General features: G+C 38.4%; 1 protein-coding gene across 1 annotated transcript in view; it reads left to right on the forward strand.

Moving 5' to 3' along the window:
• cul3b (cullin 3b) overlaps nucleotides 1-22,571 on the forward strand; it is a 104,265-nt gene extending 81,694 nt beyond the window's left edge. Inside the window, exons 9-16 of the mRNA XM_041213466.1 lie at nucleotides 6,297-6,467; nucleotides 8,361-8,468; nucleotides 9,659-9,783; nucleotides 12,241-12,337; nucleotides 15,120-15,254; nucleotides 16,417-16,603; nucleotides 20,924-21,069; nucleotides 22,003-22,571. Coding sequence (XP_041069400.1) covers nucleotides 6,297-6,467; nucleotides 8,361-8,468; nucleotides 9,659-9,783; nucleotides 12,241-12,337; nucleotides 15,120-15,254; nucleotides 16,417-16,603; nucleotides 20,924-21,069; nucleotides 22,003-22,134 — 1,101 coding nt within the window. The 3' untranslated portion in view covers nucleotides 22,135-22,571. The remainder of the gene's footprint in view (nucleotides 1-6,296; nucleotides 6,468-8,360; nucleotides 8,469-9,658; nucleotides 9,784-12,240; nucleotides 12,338-15,119; nucleotides 15,255-16,416; nucleotides 16,604-20,923; nucleotides 21,070-22,002) is intronic.
• The last annotated feature ends 1,727 nt before the right edge of the window (nucleotides 22,572-24,298 follow it).

Raw genomic sequence — 24,298 nt, forward strand, 5'->3', positions numbered from 1 at the left:
TCATGGACAGTTAAAATGTCCATGAAACCATCGTCGATTGTTATAAAGACCCATCTGGTTCATTAATCTCCTTTAGACCAAAAGACATAGAAGCAGAAATTAGGCCATTCGGCCCATCGAGTCTGCTCCGCCATTCAAATATGGCTGATAAGTTTCTCAACCCCATTCTCCCACCTTCTTCCTGTAACCTTTGATCCCCTTACCAATCAAGAACCTATCTATCTCGGTCTTAAATACACTCAATGACCTGGCCTCCACAGCCTTCTGTGGCAATGAATTCCATAGATTCACCACTCTCTGGCTAAAGACGTTTCTCCTCATCTCTGTTCTAAAAGGTCTTCCCTTTACTCTGAGGCTGTGCCCTCGGGTCCTAGTCTCTCCTACTAATGGAAACATCTTCCCCACGTCCACTCTATCCAGGCCTTTCAGTATTCTGTAAGTTTCAATCAGATGCCCCCCTCATCCTTCTAAACTCCATCGAGTATAGATCCAGAGTCCTCAAACGTTCCTCATATGTTAAGCCTTTCATTCCTGGGATCGTTCTCATGACCCTCCTCTGGACCCTCTCCAGGGCCAGCACATCCTTCCTGAGATACGGGGCCCAAAATTGCTCACAATATTCTAAATGTGGTCTGACCAGAGCCTTATAAAGCCTCAGTAGCACATCCCTGCTTTTATATTCTAGTCCTCTCAAAATAAATGCCAACATTGCATTTGGTTTCCTAACTACCGACTCAACCTGCAAGTTAACCTTAAGCGGATCCTGGACTAGGACTCCCAAGTCCTTTTGCACTCCAGATTTCTGAATTCTCTCCCCATTTAAAAAATAGTCTATGCCTCTATTCTTCTTACCAAAGTGCATGACCTCACACTTCTCTGCGTTGTATTCCATCTGCCACTTCTTTGCCCATTCTCCTAACCTGCCCAAATCCTTCTGCAACCTCCCCGTCTCCTCAATACTACCTGTTCCTCTGCCTATCTTTGTATCATCTGCAAACTTAGCCAGGATGCCCTCAGTTCCTTGATCTAGATCATTAATGTATAAAGTGAAAAGTTGTGGTTCCAACACTGACCCCTGCGCAACTCCACTAGTCACCGGCCGTCATCCTGAGAAGTACCCCCTTATCCCCACTATCTGCTTCCTGCCAGACAGCCAATCTTCTATCCATGCTAGTACCTTGCCTCTAACATCATGGGCTCTTATCTTACTGAGCAGCCTCCTATGTGGCACTTTGTCAAAGGCCTTCTGGAAGTCCAAGTAGATAACATCCATTGGTTCTCCTTTGTCTAACCTACTCATTACCACCTCAAAGAATTCTAACAGATTTGTCAAGCATGACCTCCCCTTGATGAAACCGTGCTGACTTTGCCCGATTTTACCATGCACTTCCAAGTATTTTGAAATCTCATCCTTAATAATGATCTGTAAAACCTTACCAACAACCGAGGTCAGGCTAATCGGCCTGTAATTTCCCGTCTTTTGCCTCACTCCCTTCTTAAACAGGGGGGTTACATTAGCGATTTTCCAGTCCTCTGGGACCCCCCCTGACTCCAGTGATTCCTGAAAGATCACCACTAACGCCTCCACTATCTCTTCAGCTATCTCCTTCAGAACTCTGGGGTGTAATCCATCTGGTCCAGGTGATTTATCCATCTTCAGACCTTTCAGTTTCCCTAGCACCTTCTTGGTAATGGCCACCATACTCACCTCTGCCCCATGACTCTCTTGAACTTTGGGGATGGCACTCGTGTCTTCCACTGTGAAGACTGACGCAAAGTACCTATTCAGTTCCTCCACCATTTCTTTGTTCCCCACTACTACTTCTCCAGCGTCATCTTCCGGCAGCCCAATGTCCACTTTTGCCTCTCTCTTACCCTTTATATATCTAAAAAAAACTCTTGCAATCTTCTTTTATATTACCTTCACATTTAATCTTCTCCCTCCTTATTTCTTTTTTAGTTGTCCTCTGTTGGTCTTTGTAGGCTTCCCAATTCCCTGGTTTCCCACTGCTCTTCGCCGCATTGTATGCTTTCTCTTTAGCTTTTATGCTGTCCCTGACTTCCCTTGTCAGCCATGGTTACCTAGTCCTTCCTTTAGTAAGCTGCTTCTTCCTAGGGATGAATTTTTGCTGTGTCTCCCAAATTACTCCCAGAAACTCCTGCCATTGCTGTTCCACTGTCTTTCCTGCTAGGCTCATCTCCCAGTCAATTCTGGCCCGCTCCTCCCTCATTCCTCTGTAGTTGCCTTTATTCAACTGTAGTACCGTTACATCTGATTCCAGCTTTTTCCTCTCAAATTGCTGGGTAAATTCTATCATATTAACAAAATCTGCTGTCCTTACCTGTTCTGGCCTACATGTGATTCCAGACCCACAGCAGTGTAGTTGACCCTTAAGTTGCCTCTGAAATGGCCTATCAAAGCACTATGAACTCTAATGTGATAGAATGTAATGTTACTTGCCTGGATGAGTGCAGCTCCAACAACACTCGAAGCTCAACACCATCCAGGACAAAGCATTCCACTTGATTGACACCTCATTAACCATCTTCAACATTCACTCCCTGCACCACCAATGCACAATGGCAGCAGTGTGTGCTATCTTCAAGATGCACTGCAGCAACTCACCAAGGGTCCTTTGACAACACCTTCCAAACCTATGATCTCTAACACCAAGAAGGGCAGCAGGTGCATGGAAACTCCACCACGTGCAAGTGACCCTCTAAGCCACACACTACCCTGACTTGGAACTCATTGTTGCTGAGTCAAAATCCTGGAATTCCCTTCTTAACAGCAGTGTAGGTGTACCTATACCACATGGACTGCAGCAATTCCAAGAAGGTGGCTTATTCCTACCTTCTCAAGGGCAGTTAGGGATAAGCGATAATTGCTGGCCTAGCCAGCAACATCCACATCCCATGAAAGAGTACAATAAAAAAAAATTCTACATTCTTTTCTGCTGTTGCAACTAGGTTGTTGTTAACCAGTGTTCTCAGTTAATCTTTGATTGTTGTATCATAGCCTATTGGTTGTTTGCTGTCCTTGTTGCATGACATATTAGTTCTTAATAGGATTGGCACATCTATGTTTTGCAATTTACAGCTTTATCAAGTCTTCAGTATTTTTCCACAATTCATTAACTTCCTAATTTTGACTTTCTTGCTAAGTTCATGCTCTAGTTGGTGTATCTTTGACCTTTCAACTGTCAAAACTCTTTGACCCAGAAAATATGTGCACTACACTGCTGTTTGCTGAGATGGTGATATGCTCGGGTTTCTGCAGAAACTCATATAGAATAAGTCCAACTAGGTGTCACCCATGAATCAATGCAATAAAACAGTGTACTCAAATTGCGATTGAAACGCAGGAGTGCAATTGCCAGAAAATCGGCTATTTTTCAGTTGGCTGTTTGAATGCTCTTGGTCTTATTTTTTAATTGGTTAATTGACTTCAATTGCCTGCATTGATCTGCCCTTGGTACATAAGACCTGTGACCAGCAGTTAGTTGAGAACACAGGTGTGTCTTGCTCTATTCTAATTGAATCTAAATTAATTAAAATTGAATTTAAAGTAATTGACCAGGATTTTGTGGTACTAATGAGTGCAAAACTGTCAGTGTTTATTCATTACTCCTCTGAAACCGACTGCAACTTCTGGAGCAGGATGTTTAGGGCAGCGTGCGGGTGCCTGACACAATTGAATGGAAAATCGCGCAAGATGACATCAGTCAAGCATCCCAACGTCATCCTATGCTTGTGATATTTTGGTCAGCGGATGCATGCATAAGTCGGAAGCATGCCCGCCGACAATTAGAGGTCAATTAGTGTAATTAAAGTTGCAATTGTCTCTGATTTTTCATGGTCTAAACTTAGGATTGACGGACAGGCGAATCGGCCAGGCAGACTCTGCATTTTTCACAAAACCTCATCCACGTGAAGTGGTTGCGGTTTCCATTATAAAATTTTTAAAAAATCTATGGATACCATTATTATTATGTATATGTTCAGGTGACCAATTGCGATGCTTGGACATTTTTTTCTTGATTTTAAAATCTTTATTTAATTGTTTTTGAGTCTTCCCTGAGGCAGCTCTCTGCCTTCAGGGAGCTTTCATTCAACACTTGCGCATGCTTATGTCAGTGCCTGTCCTCTCCCGCCCACACCCTGGCAGCACTGAGCATTTCAGCGCACATGTCACACTGGCTGGCCGTTAATTGGCTAGTCAGCTTCAAATTGCGGTTGGGGGCCGATCGAGACTGGAGGTCTGTTAACTAGGCCTATCCCGGACCCGCTGATCGACCCCACCCGTCGACCTAAAAATTCTGCCCCTGGAGTCTGCAGAGACGCGGTTAAGCAAGGAAATATAGATGCTGTAGTCAGTGATTCTATGGCTGGAATTTTACAGACCCCCACTCCATGGGAATGGGCTGGGAGGTGGAGAGTGTAAAATTATGTGACATGGCAGAATTGGCATGCCCATTGTCTTTTTGCATCTGCTGGCATTTTTACCAGCAGTAAGGTAGGTGGCCTGCTTGCTGTTAGACCAATTGAGGACTACAAGTGACCATAAATTGGCACATAAGACGGGCCTCTTCCCACTCTTGCTGGATGGGCAGTTCGCCACCTCGGGTGGCCGCCCAGTAAACCTGGTGGCCTCATTGCAGGATCCGCAGTTGATGTGATGGCCTCTCCTGACTGGGCACCCTGTGACTCATGGAGGGTCCTCCCAGTGGCAAGGGGTGCCCGACTGGAAGACCCCCGTGATTGAACTCCATTCCCCCCCATGCTTCCTTGCGCAGGGCTTGCCTGATTGGCCCTGCTGAGCCCTGATCCCACTTCACCTGCTCTCTGGGCTTTCTCAATGACAGCTGAACTACAGCCTACTGAAGTCCCAGCAGCAGCCACCACTCCCCGTGGCCCTTCTAGGACCACTTTGCTGGCACTCTGATTAGCCAACAGCTCTTGGAGGTAAGATGCCATGACTGCAGGCAATTAATTGCCTGAAGAATGTAACATTTGAGTTGCGGCTCCCAGGGCCAGCGGAGGCTGGCTTACCCACAATTAAGGGCAGGGGCCAACGTCTCCATGTAAAACACCGGCCTACATTTTCCCCATAGGGTGCAGTGTTGGATGTTTCCCCAACTGCAGCCAAGTAGAAATTACTGAACTGATGAAAACTTGTCCTTTTTGTGATATTAATCCTGTTGTTTAGCCTCTTAAGTTGTATTTTGTTGAATTATGTTTTTTAAGTTCATAATTGCTGTTGACCAACTGCACTGGTCCTAAAAAGCTAATTTTATAGTTGTGGAATGTTGGATTTCTATATTCATAAACAATCATTTTATTTTTTTAATTTGATAATTCATCTTCTAACTTAATCCCATGTTTATGCTCCAGTCATTTTATTTCATTCTCTGTAAAATTTTTAATGAAATTGAAAACTTCAGTGCATTTTACTTCCTGGTTTGCTGTATGTGAAAATTCTTCATTGTAAGTGGCTGCTTACCCTGCTTGATGCTGCTGCTGCTGCTGGGACACCTGGATATCCCCTTGACTTGGCTCTAAATTCAAACTGACCTTCAGAAAGGGAAATCCATGCTGCAGAGATTGCTAGGTCTTTGTGAGTAGCATATTTCGAGGTCAGCAGTGAGTGCTGAAGCTTCACTACTGACAGCAAAATGCAGGCTATAGTTGCAGAAGAATTGGACCTGGATCAGCCTTCAGGTACAAGTGACTAACGCTGATTTCATGTGACCATGGATGCAAGTATCCTTGAGATTCTGGGCACAATCATCTGAAACTCGACATTCTGATCTGGGACTTGGTTTTATGGTTGATGGCTCCTTCGTCTGAATGGATTTTTGAATCCAAATAGCAAATTGTGTATTCTCCAGCAAATGGTTATGGCCGTAACTCATTTGTAAGACACTGTACCATGATTTGTTTCTGTACAGATTTCAGTTTTATCTGGTGGAAATATTGCAGAAATTTCAAGGCCATGTTTTAATATCTAGTGCTGTGATTAAGTGGATAAATTCAGAAATTCCACTTGCAACTTGTTCAGACAAAAGATTTTATTAGTATTAGGTTGAATTGTTAACTCTCTGAGGATGCATATTGTGAGTTGTAATTGAGACTTAAATGCCAATCAGGGTTACAGATCTGTACAGACGACTATCATTTCAAATGATTGAATGTTCTGTGATGAAATTGAACTCAAAGGCACATTTAAAGTAGCATTTAATCTAAGCCAAAGGTGTCCTGTTATAAACATGAGATTCATTTTTTTTTGTTTTAAGTTGACAGAACAAGAAGTAGAGACTATCTTGGACAAGGCCATGGTTCTGTTCCGATTTATGCAGGAGAAAGATGTATTTGAACGATACTACAAACAACATCTGGCCAGAAGGCTCCTCACTAATAAAAGTGTATCTGATGACTCAGAGAAAAATATGATCTCGAAACTTAAGGTGAAAATGTAAATCTTAAATTATAGTATTAAACAATTTCTAGTCACATTTGCATTAATATTGGTGAACGCTTATTACTGTAATCTTCCACTGCAAAAGTATAATTGTAAAAATTCAAAGGTTATTTATGTACTATGTTTAGAGGAAATGACTTGAAGGAAGTACAAGATGGAGCTTGAAAAATTACATAGTGAATTATAAATGCCACTGGTTAGAAAAGCATGATTCTTAGGATGGATAGGTCCTAAATAAGTTTTAAAAAATGTTAAGTGGAATATGCCATATTATTTAAGCTTTCACTGGTTAATTTAAAATGTTTATCATTTATTAATTTATCTTTTGAGCAAGTTCTGTAAAAAGCACAGTGACAATTTTAGTTCACAAGACTGTCTCAACATTTGATGGCAATGAATCAGAAGTAAAGTGAAGCTTGAAACTTTAATATAACTTGTTTTGGTTTAAAAAAAAGTTTTGCAAATCTGCTTTATACCTGTAAGGAACTTGTGTGATCGTTGTTTCGATTCCATGTCATTTTATATTGAGTTAACAAAAAATAAATTTCTTTTGCTATAGAGGGAAGCAGGACTGGTCTGTTATGAGCCATAAATATAGTTATATTGTTTGGGCAATCAAGAACTTAATTGTGTGAAGTTACTTTATCTCCAGTTACTATCTAGTTCAGTGCATCCAGCTTGCTGTATGAAACTTTGCCATTAGCTGTACTTTACTCTGTTGTACAGGCTTTGACTGATTTTAAAATAAGGTTGCTTTCTTTATAGTAGAACTTGAATGCCCCAAATAATAATGTTCAGAAGGAGCAGCAATATGTCAAAGTTGCTACTTATTTCAGTTGAAATTCCACAATACATAATTGGATTCAACTTTATTCAATTGAATGAAATTTTCTGAATTTGAATAAATTAACTGTCAAGATTTACTTAAGACCATAAGACATAGGAGCAGAAATTAGGCCATTCAGCCCATCGAGTCTGCTCTGCCATTCAATCATGGCTGATAAGTTTCTCAACTCCATTCTCCCATCTTCTCCCTGTAACCTTTGATCCCCTTACCAATCAAAAACCTATCTATCTCGGTCTTAAATACACTCAATGACCTGGCCTCCACAGCCTTCTGTGGCAATGAATTCCATAGATTCACCACTCTCTGGCTCAAGAAGTTTCTCCTCATCTCTGTTCTAAGAGGTCTTTCCTTGACCCGAGGGCACAGCCTTAGAGTACTAGTCTCTCCTACTAATGGAAACATCTTCCCCACATCCACTCTATCCAGGCCTTTCAGTATTCTGTAAGTTTCAATCAGATCCCCCCTCATCCTTCTAAACTCCATCGAGTATAGACCCAGAGTCCTCAGATGTTCCTCATATGTTAAGCCTTTCATGCTTGGGATCGTTAACTAATATTGTTCAAAATATTGAGATTTTCATTTGAAGCAACTTTATTTAAAATCATAATCTGGCAGTTTGTTCCATTTTATCTTCAATAAGACCTCTTTTGTAAAGGCAAAATACTGCAGATGCTGGAAATCTGAAATGAAAACAAAAAATGCTGGAAAAATTCAGCAAATCTGACAGCACCTGTAGAGAGAGAGAGAGACAGAGATAACGTTTCGAGTCCGTATGACTCTTCTTCAGATCTGAAGAAGAGTCGTACGGACTCAAAACAAGACCTGTTTTGCATCTTCTTAGAAAATAAATATAATGTATAATTTTGTAGGAATGTTTGTTTTAGTTTGTATTTAATTGTGTTGAATTCAGCGATTAGGATATGCAAAATTTACATATAATGAGTCCTATTTTTGGGACTTGGATTGCTGCATGTACATTGAGATTACATCTGATTTCTTCAATTGTTACGTTAAATGTTTCTTTTCCTTCAGACGGAGTGTGGCTGCCAGTTCACATCTAAACTGGAAGGAATGTTCAGGGACATGAGTATCTCGAATACAACAATGGATGAGTTTCGACAGCACTTACAAACTACTGGGGTAAGATGATGTTTCAGTAAAGTGTTTAGTATAGTACTAGGTATGGACAAATTCCATGTGATTTGAAAATCAAAGTTTCTAATTTGACATGTAACCCATTGGTCTATTATTTATTGACTATTGAATGTTTCTATTTTGTAGACTACAATTGATTAAGGTTGTATAATTAGAAGAGTAGATTTTCTGTGTTCAGCAAGTTTCGACCTCTCTTTGCCCCCACCCACCGCCACAAATGCTATAAATGATAAACTAGTTTTGGCCTCGAAATGTAAACATAGGGCCAGCAATGGCCCAATGTCATGGTACTATGTAATATATAGATAATTAAGATTTATAAGACTGAATCTATTTTTTTTAAAAAAGACAAACTAAATTTTAGTTTATAATGAATAATGGTCCAGATTTTGTGATTGTATTGATGGCAGAACTACAGGTGTTTACAGCTGTGAAACTGATGGCAACTGCTGCTGACCACATTTGTGCACTAAATACAAAATTCAGAAGTTGCCATTAGTGATTCCCTGCTCCTCCACAGGGGTGCACTGTTGAAATCCATGCAGAAGGTAGCCTTTCAAAATCACTTTAACTGGCAAGAACTTTCCCTTAATGCTGCCTTTTTAAAGAAACAAAAAATGCTGCAGCTTGTTGAATAAAATGTAGTTGGGTTTTTAATAGTGTGCTAAATTCATAAATACTGCTGAACAACTCGCTCTGAGAAACTAATTTTATATTTGTGGAATATCAAACTTCTACATTGATTAAATTCCATAGGTTTTTCAATTTTTATAGTTTGATATTTCAACTCTTACCATATTCCCATATGTATGTCCCAATCTTTATTTCACTCTGTAAATTGTGTAAGAAGTGAATGATAATCAGCACAATTTTCACTTTTGGGTTTGCTCTCTGTGAAAATTCTAAGTGAATTCTGAATTATTTGCCTATTGTTAACACTGCTGCTGGAGACATGGAGATCCCTTAGATTTGGTGGCAGAATCAAACTAATGTCAGGAAAGGTGAATCAACAGCATAAAGATCACAAGATCTTAGTGGGCAGTTTTCTTTGAAGTCTGTGGGAAATGCCATCAGTTTGCTGCTAACCACAAAATCTAGACCATTATATTCTGCCATGTGCAGTGTCTGTTGTAATTACAAAAATATATAAAATGAGCTATGTTCTTTTTTTTCAGGTGTCTCTAGGGGGTGTTGACTTGACAGTAAGAGTTCTGACTACAGGTTATTGGCCTACTCAGTCCGCAACACCAAAATGTAACATCCCCCCAGCACCACGACATGCCTTTGAAGTCTTTAGAAGGTAAAGCTTCATAGAGAAAAAACTTTGTTTTAAGAGCCTTTGATCATTTATTTTATTCTACTTCAATAGTAGCTTGAGATGTCATAGTTACATGGTAACAGAATCAAAATTAAAAACTAGATTAATTAAAATGTTCTCATTGTGGATAAAAATAAGTAAATTGTTTTCAGTTAATTTACTAGCGTGGTTTGGCTACAGAATTAAATGTGAAAAATTTAATTTTAATTTTCACTGCTGCACAATCACTTTTTTGAAAAAACATCTAAAAGCCTAGCTCTAAGTTGACTAACCTGTAAGAATTTTGATTCATCTGCTTTATTAAACTTAGAATTTCAATGTTTGGATTAGCTATTTGTAACAAAGAATTGGAGTCTGATTTATTTTGTGTAACTATATAAAACCTGTATGAAACATGAGATACATGAATATCTCAAAAGCCATAACTGCAGGATAATTTAGTGGTTTTGTTACCACGCATAACAATGAGGATGGCAAGATGGAAAATGTTTCAGCAGCTAGCTTTGTGGAATTTTCTAAAGAGTTGAACCTGTGTAAATTGGACCTTCAGAGATCCAAAAATATAGATATAAGGAAAGGATATCCAATCCAACTAATCTGTTTCAGAACCTGAGTTTTTAAGTTTTTTCATCCATGAGCCTGCTTAATTGACAATCTGATCTGCCTTTATATTGTTTAGCTGAATTTATTTGTGGCAGCAAAAGTCAACAACTCCATGCATAAAATAAGGTGCTTGAAATTAATTATATAGAAAGTAAATTGAAAACAGATCATTAATCCCACCCATTTTCTTATTTATACGCCATACATGCAGTAGTTCTAATCCCATGTCTCGTTATCCTCCTAACTTCACCCTGGTTTGGAGCTACCAGAATTAGCTCTGGCTGCTTTTTTTAAAAAAATGCAGTGCTTAAAATTAAGTTTGTGAGCTCTTTTAGTGTATATTCAAGTTCTGTAATATGGAATTATATAGAATACCATTCCATGTTGACCGACTCAGTTCATTTAGTTTCACTTTGAATCACGTCCTGACCAGTCTTGCTTTGTATGGAGAACAAATTGCTTTCTTCACCTCTCACTATTATACAGTCTAGAATCATCTCTCTCTCTTCACTGGATTCTTTATGCGCTTCCGCAACTGGACCAAGTACTCCACCTGTTACCTAGCTAATGTTTTATATGGAGTGAATAAATTATCAAATAGAACTTATTGATTGGACCTGCATGTATAATGCAACTATTTCTTGGCATCCACAACTGTATGATTATGCATTTAATTTTAGTTGCCATGTGACAGTTGTTCTGACGTTAATTGGCACCGTTTTTCATGGAAATGATTGATCTACATAATGCTACTACGTGTATTTAGTCTACTTAAGGCATTTGTATATTCTGAGCTCTTGAATGCAATACTGCGCCCCCTCAGCCCATATCAAAACATACAAGATTCTGAAGGAACTCCAATTGGTACATACTGAAAGATGGGTAGCCAGGCTGGGAAATCTAGAACATTGGGGTACAGTCTCAGGGTAAAGGTGTAACCATTTAGAACTGAGACAATCAGAAGTTCCTTTCCTCAAAGGGTTGGGAATCTTTTGAGTTCTTTATCCACTGGGTGCTCCATTATTGAATATATTTAAGGCTGAAATAAAGATTTTTGGCCTCTCAGAATCAAGGGATAGGGGAGGTAGGCAGGAAAGCGTAGTTACGACCAATGAGCTATGATCATATTGAAAGGTGGAATATGTTCAAGGGGCCATATGGTCTACTTCTGCTCCTGTTTCTTATGTTCTTAATGCTGGTTTGTATGGCTCTGAACTTCAGCTGGAAACAAATCATTTTAACTTATTTTATTCAGTGGTGTTACTTGTAAGTTTGGGCCTTTTTTTGTCTTTTAAAGTGTGCAAACTGACAGCCTTTTAGAATCTGTATTAAGTTAATAATGTGCCAACCTGAATTGTTCTGAATGCAAGCTGAATAATAGGCCAGAATTTACTGTATCATGCACCATTCCTTAGACTTTCCCTTGCCCATTTAATTTTCCATGCATTTTTCCACAGCAAGTTGCTGTAAGAGGGAGATTTTTTTAAAAATGTTTGCATCTCCAACAACGATTAAAAGCTGAAAGAATAAAACTCCACAATCGTAAAAGTTAATTTGCAGTTCCAGGCAGATGTTTAATGTGGCCACCATCCCCTCTCCAGAACATTGTTTCACCTCAAAATAAAGGAGGCATTTTCAAACATAACTGCCTTGTAAAGTCCTGCATTAGTAACACTTTGTGGCCAATGCCAACCAAGAATGAATGAATTTTTAGTGACCACTGCTTGAACTTAATCATACTGAAGTATAATTAAATGCTATTGTCTTTGTCTTATGTTTCAACATAGGGATTTTTATGAAAATTTTTGGAAATGCTGACTTTTGTTTTCATTGCAGATTCTATTTGGCAAAGCACAGTGGTCGACAGCTTACACTCCAACACCACATGGGTTCGGCAGACCTAAATGCCACTTTCTATGGACCTGTGAAAAAGGCAAGTGCCTTCATAGTAATTAATGAAAAAAAATTCAACAACTAGAAACTGGTTACAGATTGATTATAGGGAGGGAAATAAAGGGAACCATTGTCGTCTTGATAGTAATCTCGATTGATGTCTGGTAGTATGCAGTGAAAGTTATGCATACTTTTAGTGGCTTTTGTTTAGCTGCTAAGGTGAAATATTGAAGACTTCAAAGATGATGCTGTGGTCCATAAATTGCATCAAAAGCGTATTTTTAAAAAAAGCATAAATTTACACACATTTCATTGCAGGTTAAGTTTGACAGAAAATGGAAGGGAGGATTCAAGTTTAATTAGGGATTCAATCTTTGCATATGGAGCTTAATCATTTGGTTCATTTTGTATATATTGAGCTGTAAAACCAGCTGTACAAAGAATCACATTTTCAATAGAAACAGTTTAAATAGACATTCTTTTTTCATTAATTCAATGTTAAATATTCCAGTTAAATGCATAAACACGTCTCACTGAAGTATACAGATGCTTATATCACTAGCCCATTTCAGGCAATAGTATTAATGCCTTTTAAAGAAAAGTATTCAAAATTAATTGCAGTCTGCCTGATAGAATATATCCAAGTGACACATCACGCAATAAGACAATCAGTGCTTCTGGGCAAAAGCTTGAGAAGTAGGTGCTGGCACTGCTACATAGCAATTCTTGTAGACAAAGCTAAATTCATGAATGCATAGTGTTATGATCCTTGGCCAGACCCTGGGTCATGGGGATAGATCCAGTTAGGGACCTATAACGTTTTGTTTAGAGTAGAAAATGTATGAGATTCAAGATGTTTACTAAGTGAAGAAAGCCACAAGATTCCACGGGTTTGGAACAAACAAAAATAACCTTTACTATACAACTTCAGAAAGATAAAACAATTTACATTTTCTACCTTGTAATTACCCTGAATGTGAGAGTATATGTGAATCAACAGATAAAGTGTGGTCGAACACACCACACTATGCAATAAGTGTAAGATGTAACCAAAACCGATTCCATGGATTTCTCAATGGCCCTCCCAGGCGCTTGTCACATTGTAAACCAACCAACCTCACTGAAACTTCATCTTCTCACGAGGGTTTCCAATCTCCAACTTGAAGATCTTGCCTTGGAATTTTCTCCAAAAGTTGCTCCCACTCAGTCTCAGTTTCAACAATGACCCAGCTTGTAGGGTTTCAATCTTGCCTTCCAAGATTCCTTTCTCCTGGATATCTGAGTACTTCATCTTCCAAGCACAATCTCTGATCTTCGGACGTGCCAAGCAGAACATCACTGCTCCAAAGAGGTACCTTTGCCCCAAGGCCTGCAGCATGGAATCACCAACCTTTAGCTGCCTTCTCGGATTTTCAAGGCATCTCTAATGCCCACTTTGCTTAAAGTATGCTCCCTGCAGCTCTATATTTAATTTGGAGTCTATTTCTCTGCTCCTATCTTTACATCTTAAGACCTATTTCTGTCCGTGTCTTTTATCCCTAACCTGGGACTTCCTTTTGGGATCTCTCCTTGACCCCTTCCTGGCCTGGGACCTGTCCCTGTTCTTGGGATACATACTTGATAATGGTGCTCCATATCAGGCCCATCGACCTGGGTTTTTGCACTGGTTTTCTTTCTTTCTTCTGCGCAGGCACGCAGAGCTGGTCCTCGGCTTAAAGTCTGAGAAAAACTGAACTGCGCATGTACAGCCAGTTCCAGGCCGGTGCATGTGCGAAAGGCCCGAGGATCATCAGGAATTGGAATTCCTGACCTCTGAACTTCAAACTTGGATAAGTATAAGTTTCATCACAATAGATCAATATCAACAAGGTTGGTGGCATTCAGCAGATCAAGCTTCATCTGTGGAGGGAGGAAGGTAGAGTTAACATTTCAGGTTTAGTAACTCTTCAAGGTTCTGACCAAGGTTCCAAATGTTGAATATTAATCCTCTCCACAAACTCTGCATGACCCATTAAATGTTTCCAGCATTTTCTGTTTTTATTTCAGAGTTCCAGCATCTGCAGTATTTTGCTCAACAGAAAAGCTATTGAGCTTAAAGCAATGTATTTAAACTATCCAACCTTTATTAAAAATACTTCTGAGATGCACTCTGTGTCTTTATCTTCTTTCTGAAAGGGTTAAACCTATCCTTGGGAATTTATATTGAAAAAAGCCAGGCATAACCTCACCTTTTGAGAGGGTAAAGCAATTGACAACTATTTTCAGTTTACTATAGAGTTTGAGTAAGATTTGACTTTATTAATGTGGTGATGAATGGAGTGCTTGTTAAACCAATAGCGGTTGACGGGTGATGCATTGAATAACATGCTACTAAAAAATCATTTTGAGTGGATGATAGGGAGAAATTATATTCTTGATAATGAATTGAAGTTTAGTCTCAATTAATTACAGCTTAGGAGACCACTGAAATGTCAGCTGCAGCATCGTGTCTGGCATTTGTTTTAAAGGAAATTTTTTAAATGTTAACTCATCCTTTTTGATGTGAAACCATTTGTAGCATTGTTTCGCAGGTTTGTTAATATTTTAGAAAGCACCTAGCTTTACATCATTTGTTCTTACAATTATGCACTCACTGAAGTGGAGTCCGTTGATTTTAATGCCAGAAAGTTTAGTCAAATTTGTGCCATTTTTGAGCTAGCAGACTTGTGTTTAGTATGATTTCACTGACTTGGAAAAACCATGTTACATACTAATGTTTCAAAAATAATCATATATGAGTGGGTTGAATGTTTATTATAAATTATACGTTTTTGTCTTAACAGGAAGATGGTTCTGAAGTTGGAGTAGGTGGAGCTCAAGTAACTGGCTCCAATACCAGAAAGCACATATTGCAAGTATCTACTTTCCAGATGACTATATTAATGCTGTTCAACAACAGAGAGAAATACACATTTGAGGTGAGAATAGAATATGACAAAAATGTGATGCGTGTTAGGAAAAATAAGTTCTTGCTCTCTTCACCAAGATGAAATCTTGACTTCCTATAGAGTGATGTTGCATGTCCTTTCTTAATAGCAAAATAATTGTATGTAAAGAGCAAATGACTGTTCAAATGCTGCTGTGAGATAGATAATTGCTATATTTGTTGTTAAACATGCTTCAGAATAGACTGATCCTATGTGTGAATGTTTATCAACAGAAAAGTCTTTGCAGTACTGGTAAGTGAAGCAAACTAAATCATTTAATAGGATCCAGAGTGGATGCTGAGGCTGGTTGACTTCCAAATGAGCTTATAGCTCAGTCTTTCAAGTAGAAAATTTAAACAGATTGATTTCAAACTTGCAATGCAACTTAACACAGTGCACATTATTTATAAAGAGATGAAAACAGAAAGTGCTCAGGTCGAGCAGTGTCTGTGGAAAGAGAAAAGGAGTTAACATCAGAACCAAAAACAAGTTAGAGATGAGGAAGATGTTTTTAAAGAAGTGAGGGAAGGAGGAGAGAACAAAAGGGAAAATCTGTGATGAGTCACAAGACATGAGAGATTAATTGACACAAGGGATGATGGTGCAAGGCAGGTGATAATGGAAAAAGTAAAGACACAAGAAATGGGCCTAGAGGTGGTGTAAACTGTTTACATCTCTTACTTTTACTAATTCTGATGAAAGGCCAGCGACCTGAAATGTTAACACATTTTCTGTCATTTCAGATTTTCAGCATCTGCAATATTTTGCTTTTGTTTTTATTTATAATGATGCTTGCAAGTTGTCCAAAAATGTGTTTATCAGAGGGATGCTGGTGTGTCCATGTTTCTTCTTTGTTAATGCATGAGCTGCAAACAACAATATCAAAGATGGTACGTTATCCTAGGATGTTTGTGAGAGAGCCCTGGCATGTCTCCCCATTGAAATATTTTCTATTCTATTTGTGCCTGTTCTACTAAGCACTTAAACTTTACAATGATGCGGACCAAGTCAAAATTAGAATTGTTTCAATGAAATACTTAGATGCTTTTTCTAAAAGCCCTATCACTTGGCTAATGCTTAACAAAATAGTGCATATAGAAATGTGGTATATTTGTGAATATACGTCTTTTAAAGTGCTATAATTTATTTGCAGGAAATTCAGCAAGAGACAGATATTCCTGAACGAGAATTGATTAGAGCTCTTCAGTCATTAGCATGTGGCAAACCAACACAACGAGTCCTTAGCAAAGAGCCCAAGTCAAAAGAAATTGAGCCTGGTCATGTTTTTATAGTGAATGATCAGTTCACGTCAAAGTTGCACAGAGTCAAAATCCAAACAGGTTTGTTTAAAGAAAATCAGTTAAACTGGGTTTTTTTGCACTGATAAGGGTAACTGCACACAGTGTTTGGCCAATTAAATTAAGAATGGATAAGTTATCAACATTCTCCAGAATTGCAGGCTTTTGGTGAGGAGGCCTATATCCTGCTTGGACAGGATTTAAATCCCAGCAATCTGATGAGTTCAAACTTACTGTTTGTCAACTGGTTATCTCTCCAAGCTAACCATTTTTAACATAAATTCACTATCGGCATTGCTGTGGATCTCTGCAGATAGCATCAAACAAAAACACAGTAATGGAAACGCACTGCAGGTCTGTCAGCATTTGTGGAGAGAAATGTTAAATTTGAATTTAAGAATTAGAAAAATAAGAGGTGAACAGACATAATATTATCGGGTGAAGAGTCTGCATTTGAAAGGTAAATATGTGTGTTGTCTCCACAGATGTCAACTGACCGCTTGTGTGTTTCCACTTTATTTTGAGATTTCCAACATCTGCATTTTTTTGGATTTATCCCCTGGTTCTGGGTGTAACACCATATTAGAAATACTAGATATTCAAAAGGAAGGATAACAATGGAAAGAAGAGAAGTGCAAGTACTTTCTTTAAAAAAAATTTTCCCTCTTAAGTATTTCCAGAAGTAATGTGGGAAAAAGTTAATAATGCATAACAGTGTTAAACATTGCTGGAAATACGAAACAAGCAACTGGCAATTAAGATATTTATTATTAGAAACATTCCAAAAAAAACTCCCCAAATAGACTTAAGAAAAAATAGATGTTGAACAAAAACAAGATTACAAGGTGTGACCAAAACTTGATCTAAGTGTTGAGCCTTGAGGCTTCTCATTGTGGAGAGGAAATCCAAAAATGTAGGACAAGGCAACGGAAAACTCTTCCATCAGTTGACATGGTGACAAAATCAGAGATATGGAACTTGAGGCTTCAAAAGATGGGAAAAGCCATGGAAGGATTTATGAGAGAGGATTTTAAATGCAATACTTCGGGGAACTGGAAACCAATGTAGTTCATTAGTCACGGGGTGATCAGCAAATGAGACCTTGTGTCAGGCAGGATGTGAGAGATTTTAACAGATTGAAATTTGCAGAGAGTATTATTGATTGATGGAGGCATGTGTGTGTTTCAGTGGGGCTGAGGTTGAGGCAAAAGTGTGCAATGGTGTATCGGATGAAGTAAACAGCAAAATCGATATTTAAGGGATTTCATGCTCAAGACAACTTTATATAAGTTGGTTACAAACATTTTATTTCTTCTTTCATTCGGCCTCCATGCAACAATAAAATATTAGTGTCACCCCACTGAAGATGCACCCCCCCTCCCCCGCCCCCACCCCGTGCACCTGCCCTTTTAAGGTTTTTAATCTCATTGAGCTGCTGCCCTGCCCTGTTCCAAACCTCAAGCTTTTTTCCTCCACTGTTATTCATAGAATGATTGTTTGTTGGTTTTCATAATATTTTCTTCACTGTACACTACTAAAATTTGTTGGGGAAATAATTCTAGTAATGGGTTCAAATAATTTTCTTCACTGTACACTACTAAAATTTGTTGGGGAAATAATTCTAGTAATGGGTTCAAATATCCTTTCAGGAAAATTTACACCAAATAGCTGTTTTCCTTCGTTGATACTTTCCACATCTCAGTTGGATCACTGAAAAAAAACTTTGATCAGTTCAGATTTTTCCTCGATATTTAACCATTGTTCAATTTCTCAAAGTGTATAGCTATCTTGAACATTCTGATAATAAGCACATGAGTAGACTTTCTGGGAAAACAAGGACTTAACTGTAGGGAAAATGCTTCAGCAAAGGCTCATTAAGTGACTGTACTTGATGCTGATTTGTGCATTTGAAAAGATGGCATCAGGATCCTTGAGCTGCTTCAAAATTAATTGCAAGCTCTGCACTCTATGGAGTCTGAAGTGAATCTGGTCCTGGCCAGTAATCACTCTATGTAGGTCTTCATTAAACATTTGGTTAGTTTTATTATAGTTTTCATACGATCTGCACATTTTCCTTTGGCAGGGGTTTGATCCTAAATTTTATGAAGAAGTTATTTCTGTTACTTCTTTCTACTTCTACCTTTCCTGATCAAAGACTAATGGTAGATTTCAGACAGAGGCTGGACGAACTAATCTGACAAATAGAGCAGAAGATTTAATATAATGAAGGTGGATTTTTCTCCAGATCCTACATTGCATTATGACGAAAAAGGGGACAAAATTTGGCTGTATGTCTTCATGCCCCATGTGCTTGACTTGAAGTCTGTATCCTGATTGAGAAATTTGATTTTTAATAAAGCTTTGTACTTGATTGTATGTCATTACAATCTATGCAGCTTTGCTAAAGTCACCTGTTCACCAGCAGGTATGTAGTTTAGCAGTGAAGTATTCACTTGGGTTCAGCTATTAGTACTGTGCGGAGCAGAAACTCCTGGGCATTTGCAGAAGCACATATCCTCACTGCAAAAGTCAATGTTCTTATGACTTTATTCAAAAAAGGAGGGAGACAAAGAGTAGTAAACTACATGTCAGTAACATCTGTCATAGGGAAAATGTTAGAGGCTATTTAATATTAAAGATGTTATAGCAGGGCTATAATGTTATAGAGTCAACATGGTTTTGTGAAAGGGAAATTATTTTTCACCAATTTATTTTGAAGAAGCCACATAAAGGGGAACCCGTGGATGTTCTGTATTTAGATTTCCAGAAGCATTTGCTAAGGTGCCACATCAAAGATTATTGTGGAAAATAAACATTCATGGTGTAGAGTGTAACATTGGCATGGATAGAAGATTGGGTAGGCAAAAATGGATCTTTTTGTGGTTGGCAAGATGTAACAAGTGGTGTGCCACAGGGATCAGTGCTGGGGCCTCAACTTTTCACAGTTTATATAAACGACTTGGATGAATGGACCGAAGGTATGGTTGTTAAATTTGCTGATGACACAAAGATTGGTAGGAAAGTAAATTATGAAGAGGAGACAAGGAGGCTACAAAGGAATGTAGATAGGTTATGTGAGTGGGCAAAGACCTGGCGAATTGAGTATAATGTGGGAAAGTGGGAAATTGTCCGCTTTGGCAGGAAGAATGAAAAAGTTAACATTTGTCTGAATGGTGAGAGGTTGCAGAGTTCTGAGATGCAGGGGAATCTAGGGGTCCTAGTGCATGAATCACAAAAGGTTAGTATGCAGGTAGAGCAGGTAATTAGGAAAGCTAATAGAATGTTATCGTTTATTGCGAGGGGAATTGAATGCAAGAGTAGCAACATTATGCTTCAGTTATACAGAGCATTGGTGAGACCACATCTGGAGTACTCTGTGCAGTATTGGTCTCTTATTTAAGGAAGGATATAAATGTGTTGAAGTTCAGAGAAGGTTTACTATACTAATACCTGGATTGGGCAGTTTAACTTATGAGGAAAGGTTAGACAGGCTAGTGTGTCTGCTGGAATTTAGAAGAGTAAGAGGCAACTTGATTGAAACATATAAGATGCTGAGGGGTCTTGACAAGATTGATGTAGAAAGGATGTTTCCACTTGTGGGAGAATCAGTACAAGGGACCACTGTTTAAAAATAAGGGGTCATCCATTTAGCACAGCAATGAGACAAAATTTTTTGAGGGTTGAGTGTCTTTGGAACACTGCTTCCAACACCTTATGAAGAAGAGAGTCTTTGAATATTTTTAAGGCAGAGGTGGATAGATTCTTGATGAGCAAGGGAGTGAAAAGTTGTCAGGGGTAGACGGGAGGGTGGAGTTGAGGTTACAATCAGATCAGCCATGATCTCATTGAATAGTGGAGCAAGTTCGAAGGGCTCAGTGGCCTAATCCTGCTCCTAATTCATATGTTTGTATAATTTGCTGAAATTTCCGCTACTCAAAAAAAGAAAAGACCTTATTAATTCACTGTGTTGTATTCTATGCTGTAGCTCTGCTTGAAATTCGCTCAATTGGCTGGATGGCTGGTTTGTGAAGCAGAATGATGCCAACAGCTTGAGATCAATTCCTTTACTGGCTGAGGTCATCCATGAAGTCCCTGCCTTCTCGACCTCGCCCCTCTCCTGAGGTGTAGTGACCCTCAGGTTAAACTCTCCACCAGTCATCTCTCTCTAATGATAGAGCAGCGTATGGTGCTTTGGGACTATGGCATCTTTCACTTCACTGCTTGAAATTAATTAATTCCTTCTGGTTTCGTCAAAGAAAAGTTAGATTTACCAAGTATTGAAATGTCAGAAATCTAGGCATTGTAAGTTTGATATTATTTGGTTCTTAAAGATTTAAATTAGTTATTGGTTTGAATTTACAGTTGCTGCCAAACAAGGAGAGTCTGACCCAGAACGAAAAGAAACGCGCCAGAAAGTTGATGATGACAGAAAGCATGAAATTGAAGCTGCCATTGTACGCATCATGAAATCGAGGAAGAAGATGCAGCATAATGTTCTGGTAGCAGAGGTGAGATTTAATTTTTTTTTTAAAAGAAAAGTACATGTAAAATATCTAATAACAAAACAACCAGTTTTAATATATAGTTCATTTACAAGGTATTTTCTCATATCAAAGTCCAAGAATCAAATCCACATTTATAACATTGGCCCTCAAATGTTATCCATATGTCCTGTAATTTACTCTTCTGTAGCATGTTTCCTGTTGTGTTTTTCTGCCGTGCGAGTTTAGCCTCCTTGACCTTACTTAAGTCTACACTTTAACTTTGGGCTAAGAGGTGTGTGAGATTATCTACCTGGCCTTTCCCGCTTGACCCTTCCCTTTCACTCAGTTCTCCTCATGCCAGTCCTTTTAGCGTTGCCAAATCCCAGCAGCCTCCCCAATGATGTTCGGATTATTGAATTTTCTCCCTAGTGCTGCCACAGCCCATTTGAAAACTAGCACTCAGTGCTGCCAGGAATCCTGCTTCCTCCCCATAAGCTCTGTCTTACTGCCCCCCCCCCCACCCTGCTGCCTTTCCTGTGAATTGAGTATGGCATTCCCAATCTACAGTTCTATCAAAGACCAGCATCTTCCTTTGCACAGCTTCTCAAGTTGTATAAAATTGCAAGATCCCCACTTGAGTGCTGTGAAATCCTAGAACCATTTCCTCAATGCTACAGTAAGTGTACTAGATTATTCAGATCAAGCCCTCATTCCCTGTGATAATTTTGAATAAAAATGGACCCAACTTCTGGTTGCTCACCATTTTACCCATGTGGAGATCATCTTTAAAAGTTTCTCGAGAAAATGTGAATGTGTTTTCATTGTTTTCAATACTGTAAAAAGAAATGGGATCACTCTTTAAAATACAGAAATCAATGAATTTTCAACAGTTTGAAGTTTATTGTAGTTCAGTTTAAAGAGACTTCAGTAACTTTTCTCGCCCTTTCCCATCCATAGGTGACCCAGCAGCTGAAGGCTCGCTTCTTACCAAGCCCAGTGGTTATTAAAAAAAGAATCGAGGGACTTATTGAGAGAGAATATTTGGCACGAACACCTGAGGATCGCAAAGTATACACTTATGTAGCATAAGATGCATTCAACAGGTTTATCTGTTCTGGACTGTATAATCGCATGAATTGGGAGGTTCGTTTTAAAAATATTAAGAAGACCTTCTCCAAATAAATTGCAGTAAGTGTACTAGATTATTCAGATCAAGCCCTCATTCCCTGTGATAATTTTGAACAAAAATGGACCCAACTTCTGGTTGCTCACCGTTTTACCCATGTAGAGATCATCTTTAACAGTTCCTCGAGAAAATGTGAATGTGTTTTCATTTTGTTTTCAGTACTGTAAAAAAAAAAATAAAATAAAATCTAGAAAACGTGAAATACCATCAATAAAAATAAAATAATTGTTCGATTTCTTTTTCCCCCGATTCTCAATGTTGATGTAATAGCATTTTTTTTCTGAAGTGTTTGGCACCTCCGTGCTTGTAAGGATTGGGTATATAAAGCTGGTTGAATGAACTGCAGCTGCCTCACTTTTATTGCCCTGCTTTTGCGATATTCTGCTTGGATGAAGCCTTGAATGGAAACTCCCACATAGCGTGCACATTTTTCAAATGCCAAGAATGTGCTGTTTGAACATGCTGTGTTTTATCATTAATAACTGCAGAAGTTATTTCAGTAAAAATCCTTGGATGGGGCCCCTGTAAAACTGCCCATTACGTCGCTAATACTGTATTAAAAATTGTTTCTCATTTTGTCGATGGCAAGTGCAGTCCATATCCAGTTACTTCTAAAGATTTAAGTTTTATTTCAGTGTATAAAATGTATAATACTTTTGCTGTTGTACTCACTGCTAATAGTAGCTTGTACAGGGCATTGTTTTCATCACATTACTTGTAGACAGAGGAATTCAAAATAAAAAAAAAATTAGTAAACTAGAGAAAATCCACATTGTACACAACATGTATACAGTCGTAATATCTTGAGATGATTTTCCTATCTTAGTACTTCATTTTAGATGAATACCAAGATAGACATGACATATGCATAAAATAGATCATTTTTTATGATGGGAGCCTTTAAAGAACAACTCCTGTTTAGTTGCAATCGTGGATAAGCTGAAAACTTGCTTGCAGTTTATCTTTGGGATATGTTTTATATCAAACTAAGCAAGGCTGTCTGTGAAAATTGAAAGTTCCCCTCTTGACAGGGAATGGAGTAGTCATTTTCTTTTTGTAGAATTCCATACCCTTTTAGGAAGTATACTAAAGACTCATTAGGCTTGTTCCCCTTCACAGCATTGAACAGCGTTTGCACCTGAGGGATATCCATCATTTCTGTATGTGACCTAACTCACTTCACAATCTACTTTTTCAGAACTTTACCTAGAAAATGAATTTACATTATTCATTGGTAGAAGGTTCTTTGTGATGCTCTGACTCAATGAATTTTATACAGTCTGCTCTTAATACATGCAAACAAAGTAGCTAAATATGTCTCCTGGCTACTGTGCTGAAAATAATCTGGGGTAATACCTTGATAATCAGTTTCTTTGTTTGTATTGAGACTTCAGTATATCCACAATTAAGTTGGAGTTGCTCTCTTAAAGCCCTATCCAGTGCTAGAGTGGAGTGAGAGTGGATGCAAGTGATCCCTTCTGGGATTTTTTTTAATTAAAAAAAAGTTTAGCAAAATTTTGGGAACACTTAATATATGTATACCTACCATAATTTATGTTTAAAAGGTTAATCTTAATGGGTTATTGATTATTTTAAGTTATGAGGTTTGTTTTTTGAGGTAAATGTCAGATTGTTTGCTGTACTGTTTTTTAAGGGCATATTACGATCAGTCCAGTTCAGCCAAGGTCTTTGTTATGGTGCCACCCAGTGGAATGCACATTAAAGGTTCTACACAAAGTACAAAGTTGAATGTTTTGATGTAACTTCTAGGACAATACTGAAAGGAAATGAAGTCCATTTAAAATAAAAACACTGACTGGAGAAATTGTTTATATAAACGTCACCTATTTAGATGTGTCACCTTCTACTTTCTGCAGTTCATATTTTAATCTAGCTATTCTGCTACGAGGGCACATAATTTCTTTCTTTACAGAAAATATTCCTATATAGGTTTTTTCTTGTCGACTTGATTACAAAACCTGGAATTAGTAAATTTCTATATTTATAAAATGGAAATGAATTTGGTTTAATGGAAGTCACTTTAAATACAAGAAACTTTTCTCTGTT

This window comes from Carcharodon carcharias, chromosome 2 (genome assembly GCF_017639515.1).
Source record: "Carcharodon carcharias isolate sCarCar2 chromosome 2, sCarCar2.pri, whole genome shotgun sequence".
NCBI classification, from domain to species: domain Eukaryota; kingdom Metazoa; phylum Chordata; class Chondrichthyes; order Lamniformes; family Lamnidae; genus Carcharodon; species Carcharodon carcharias.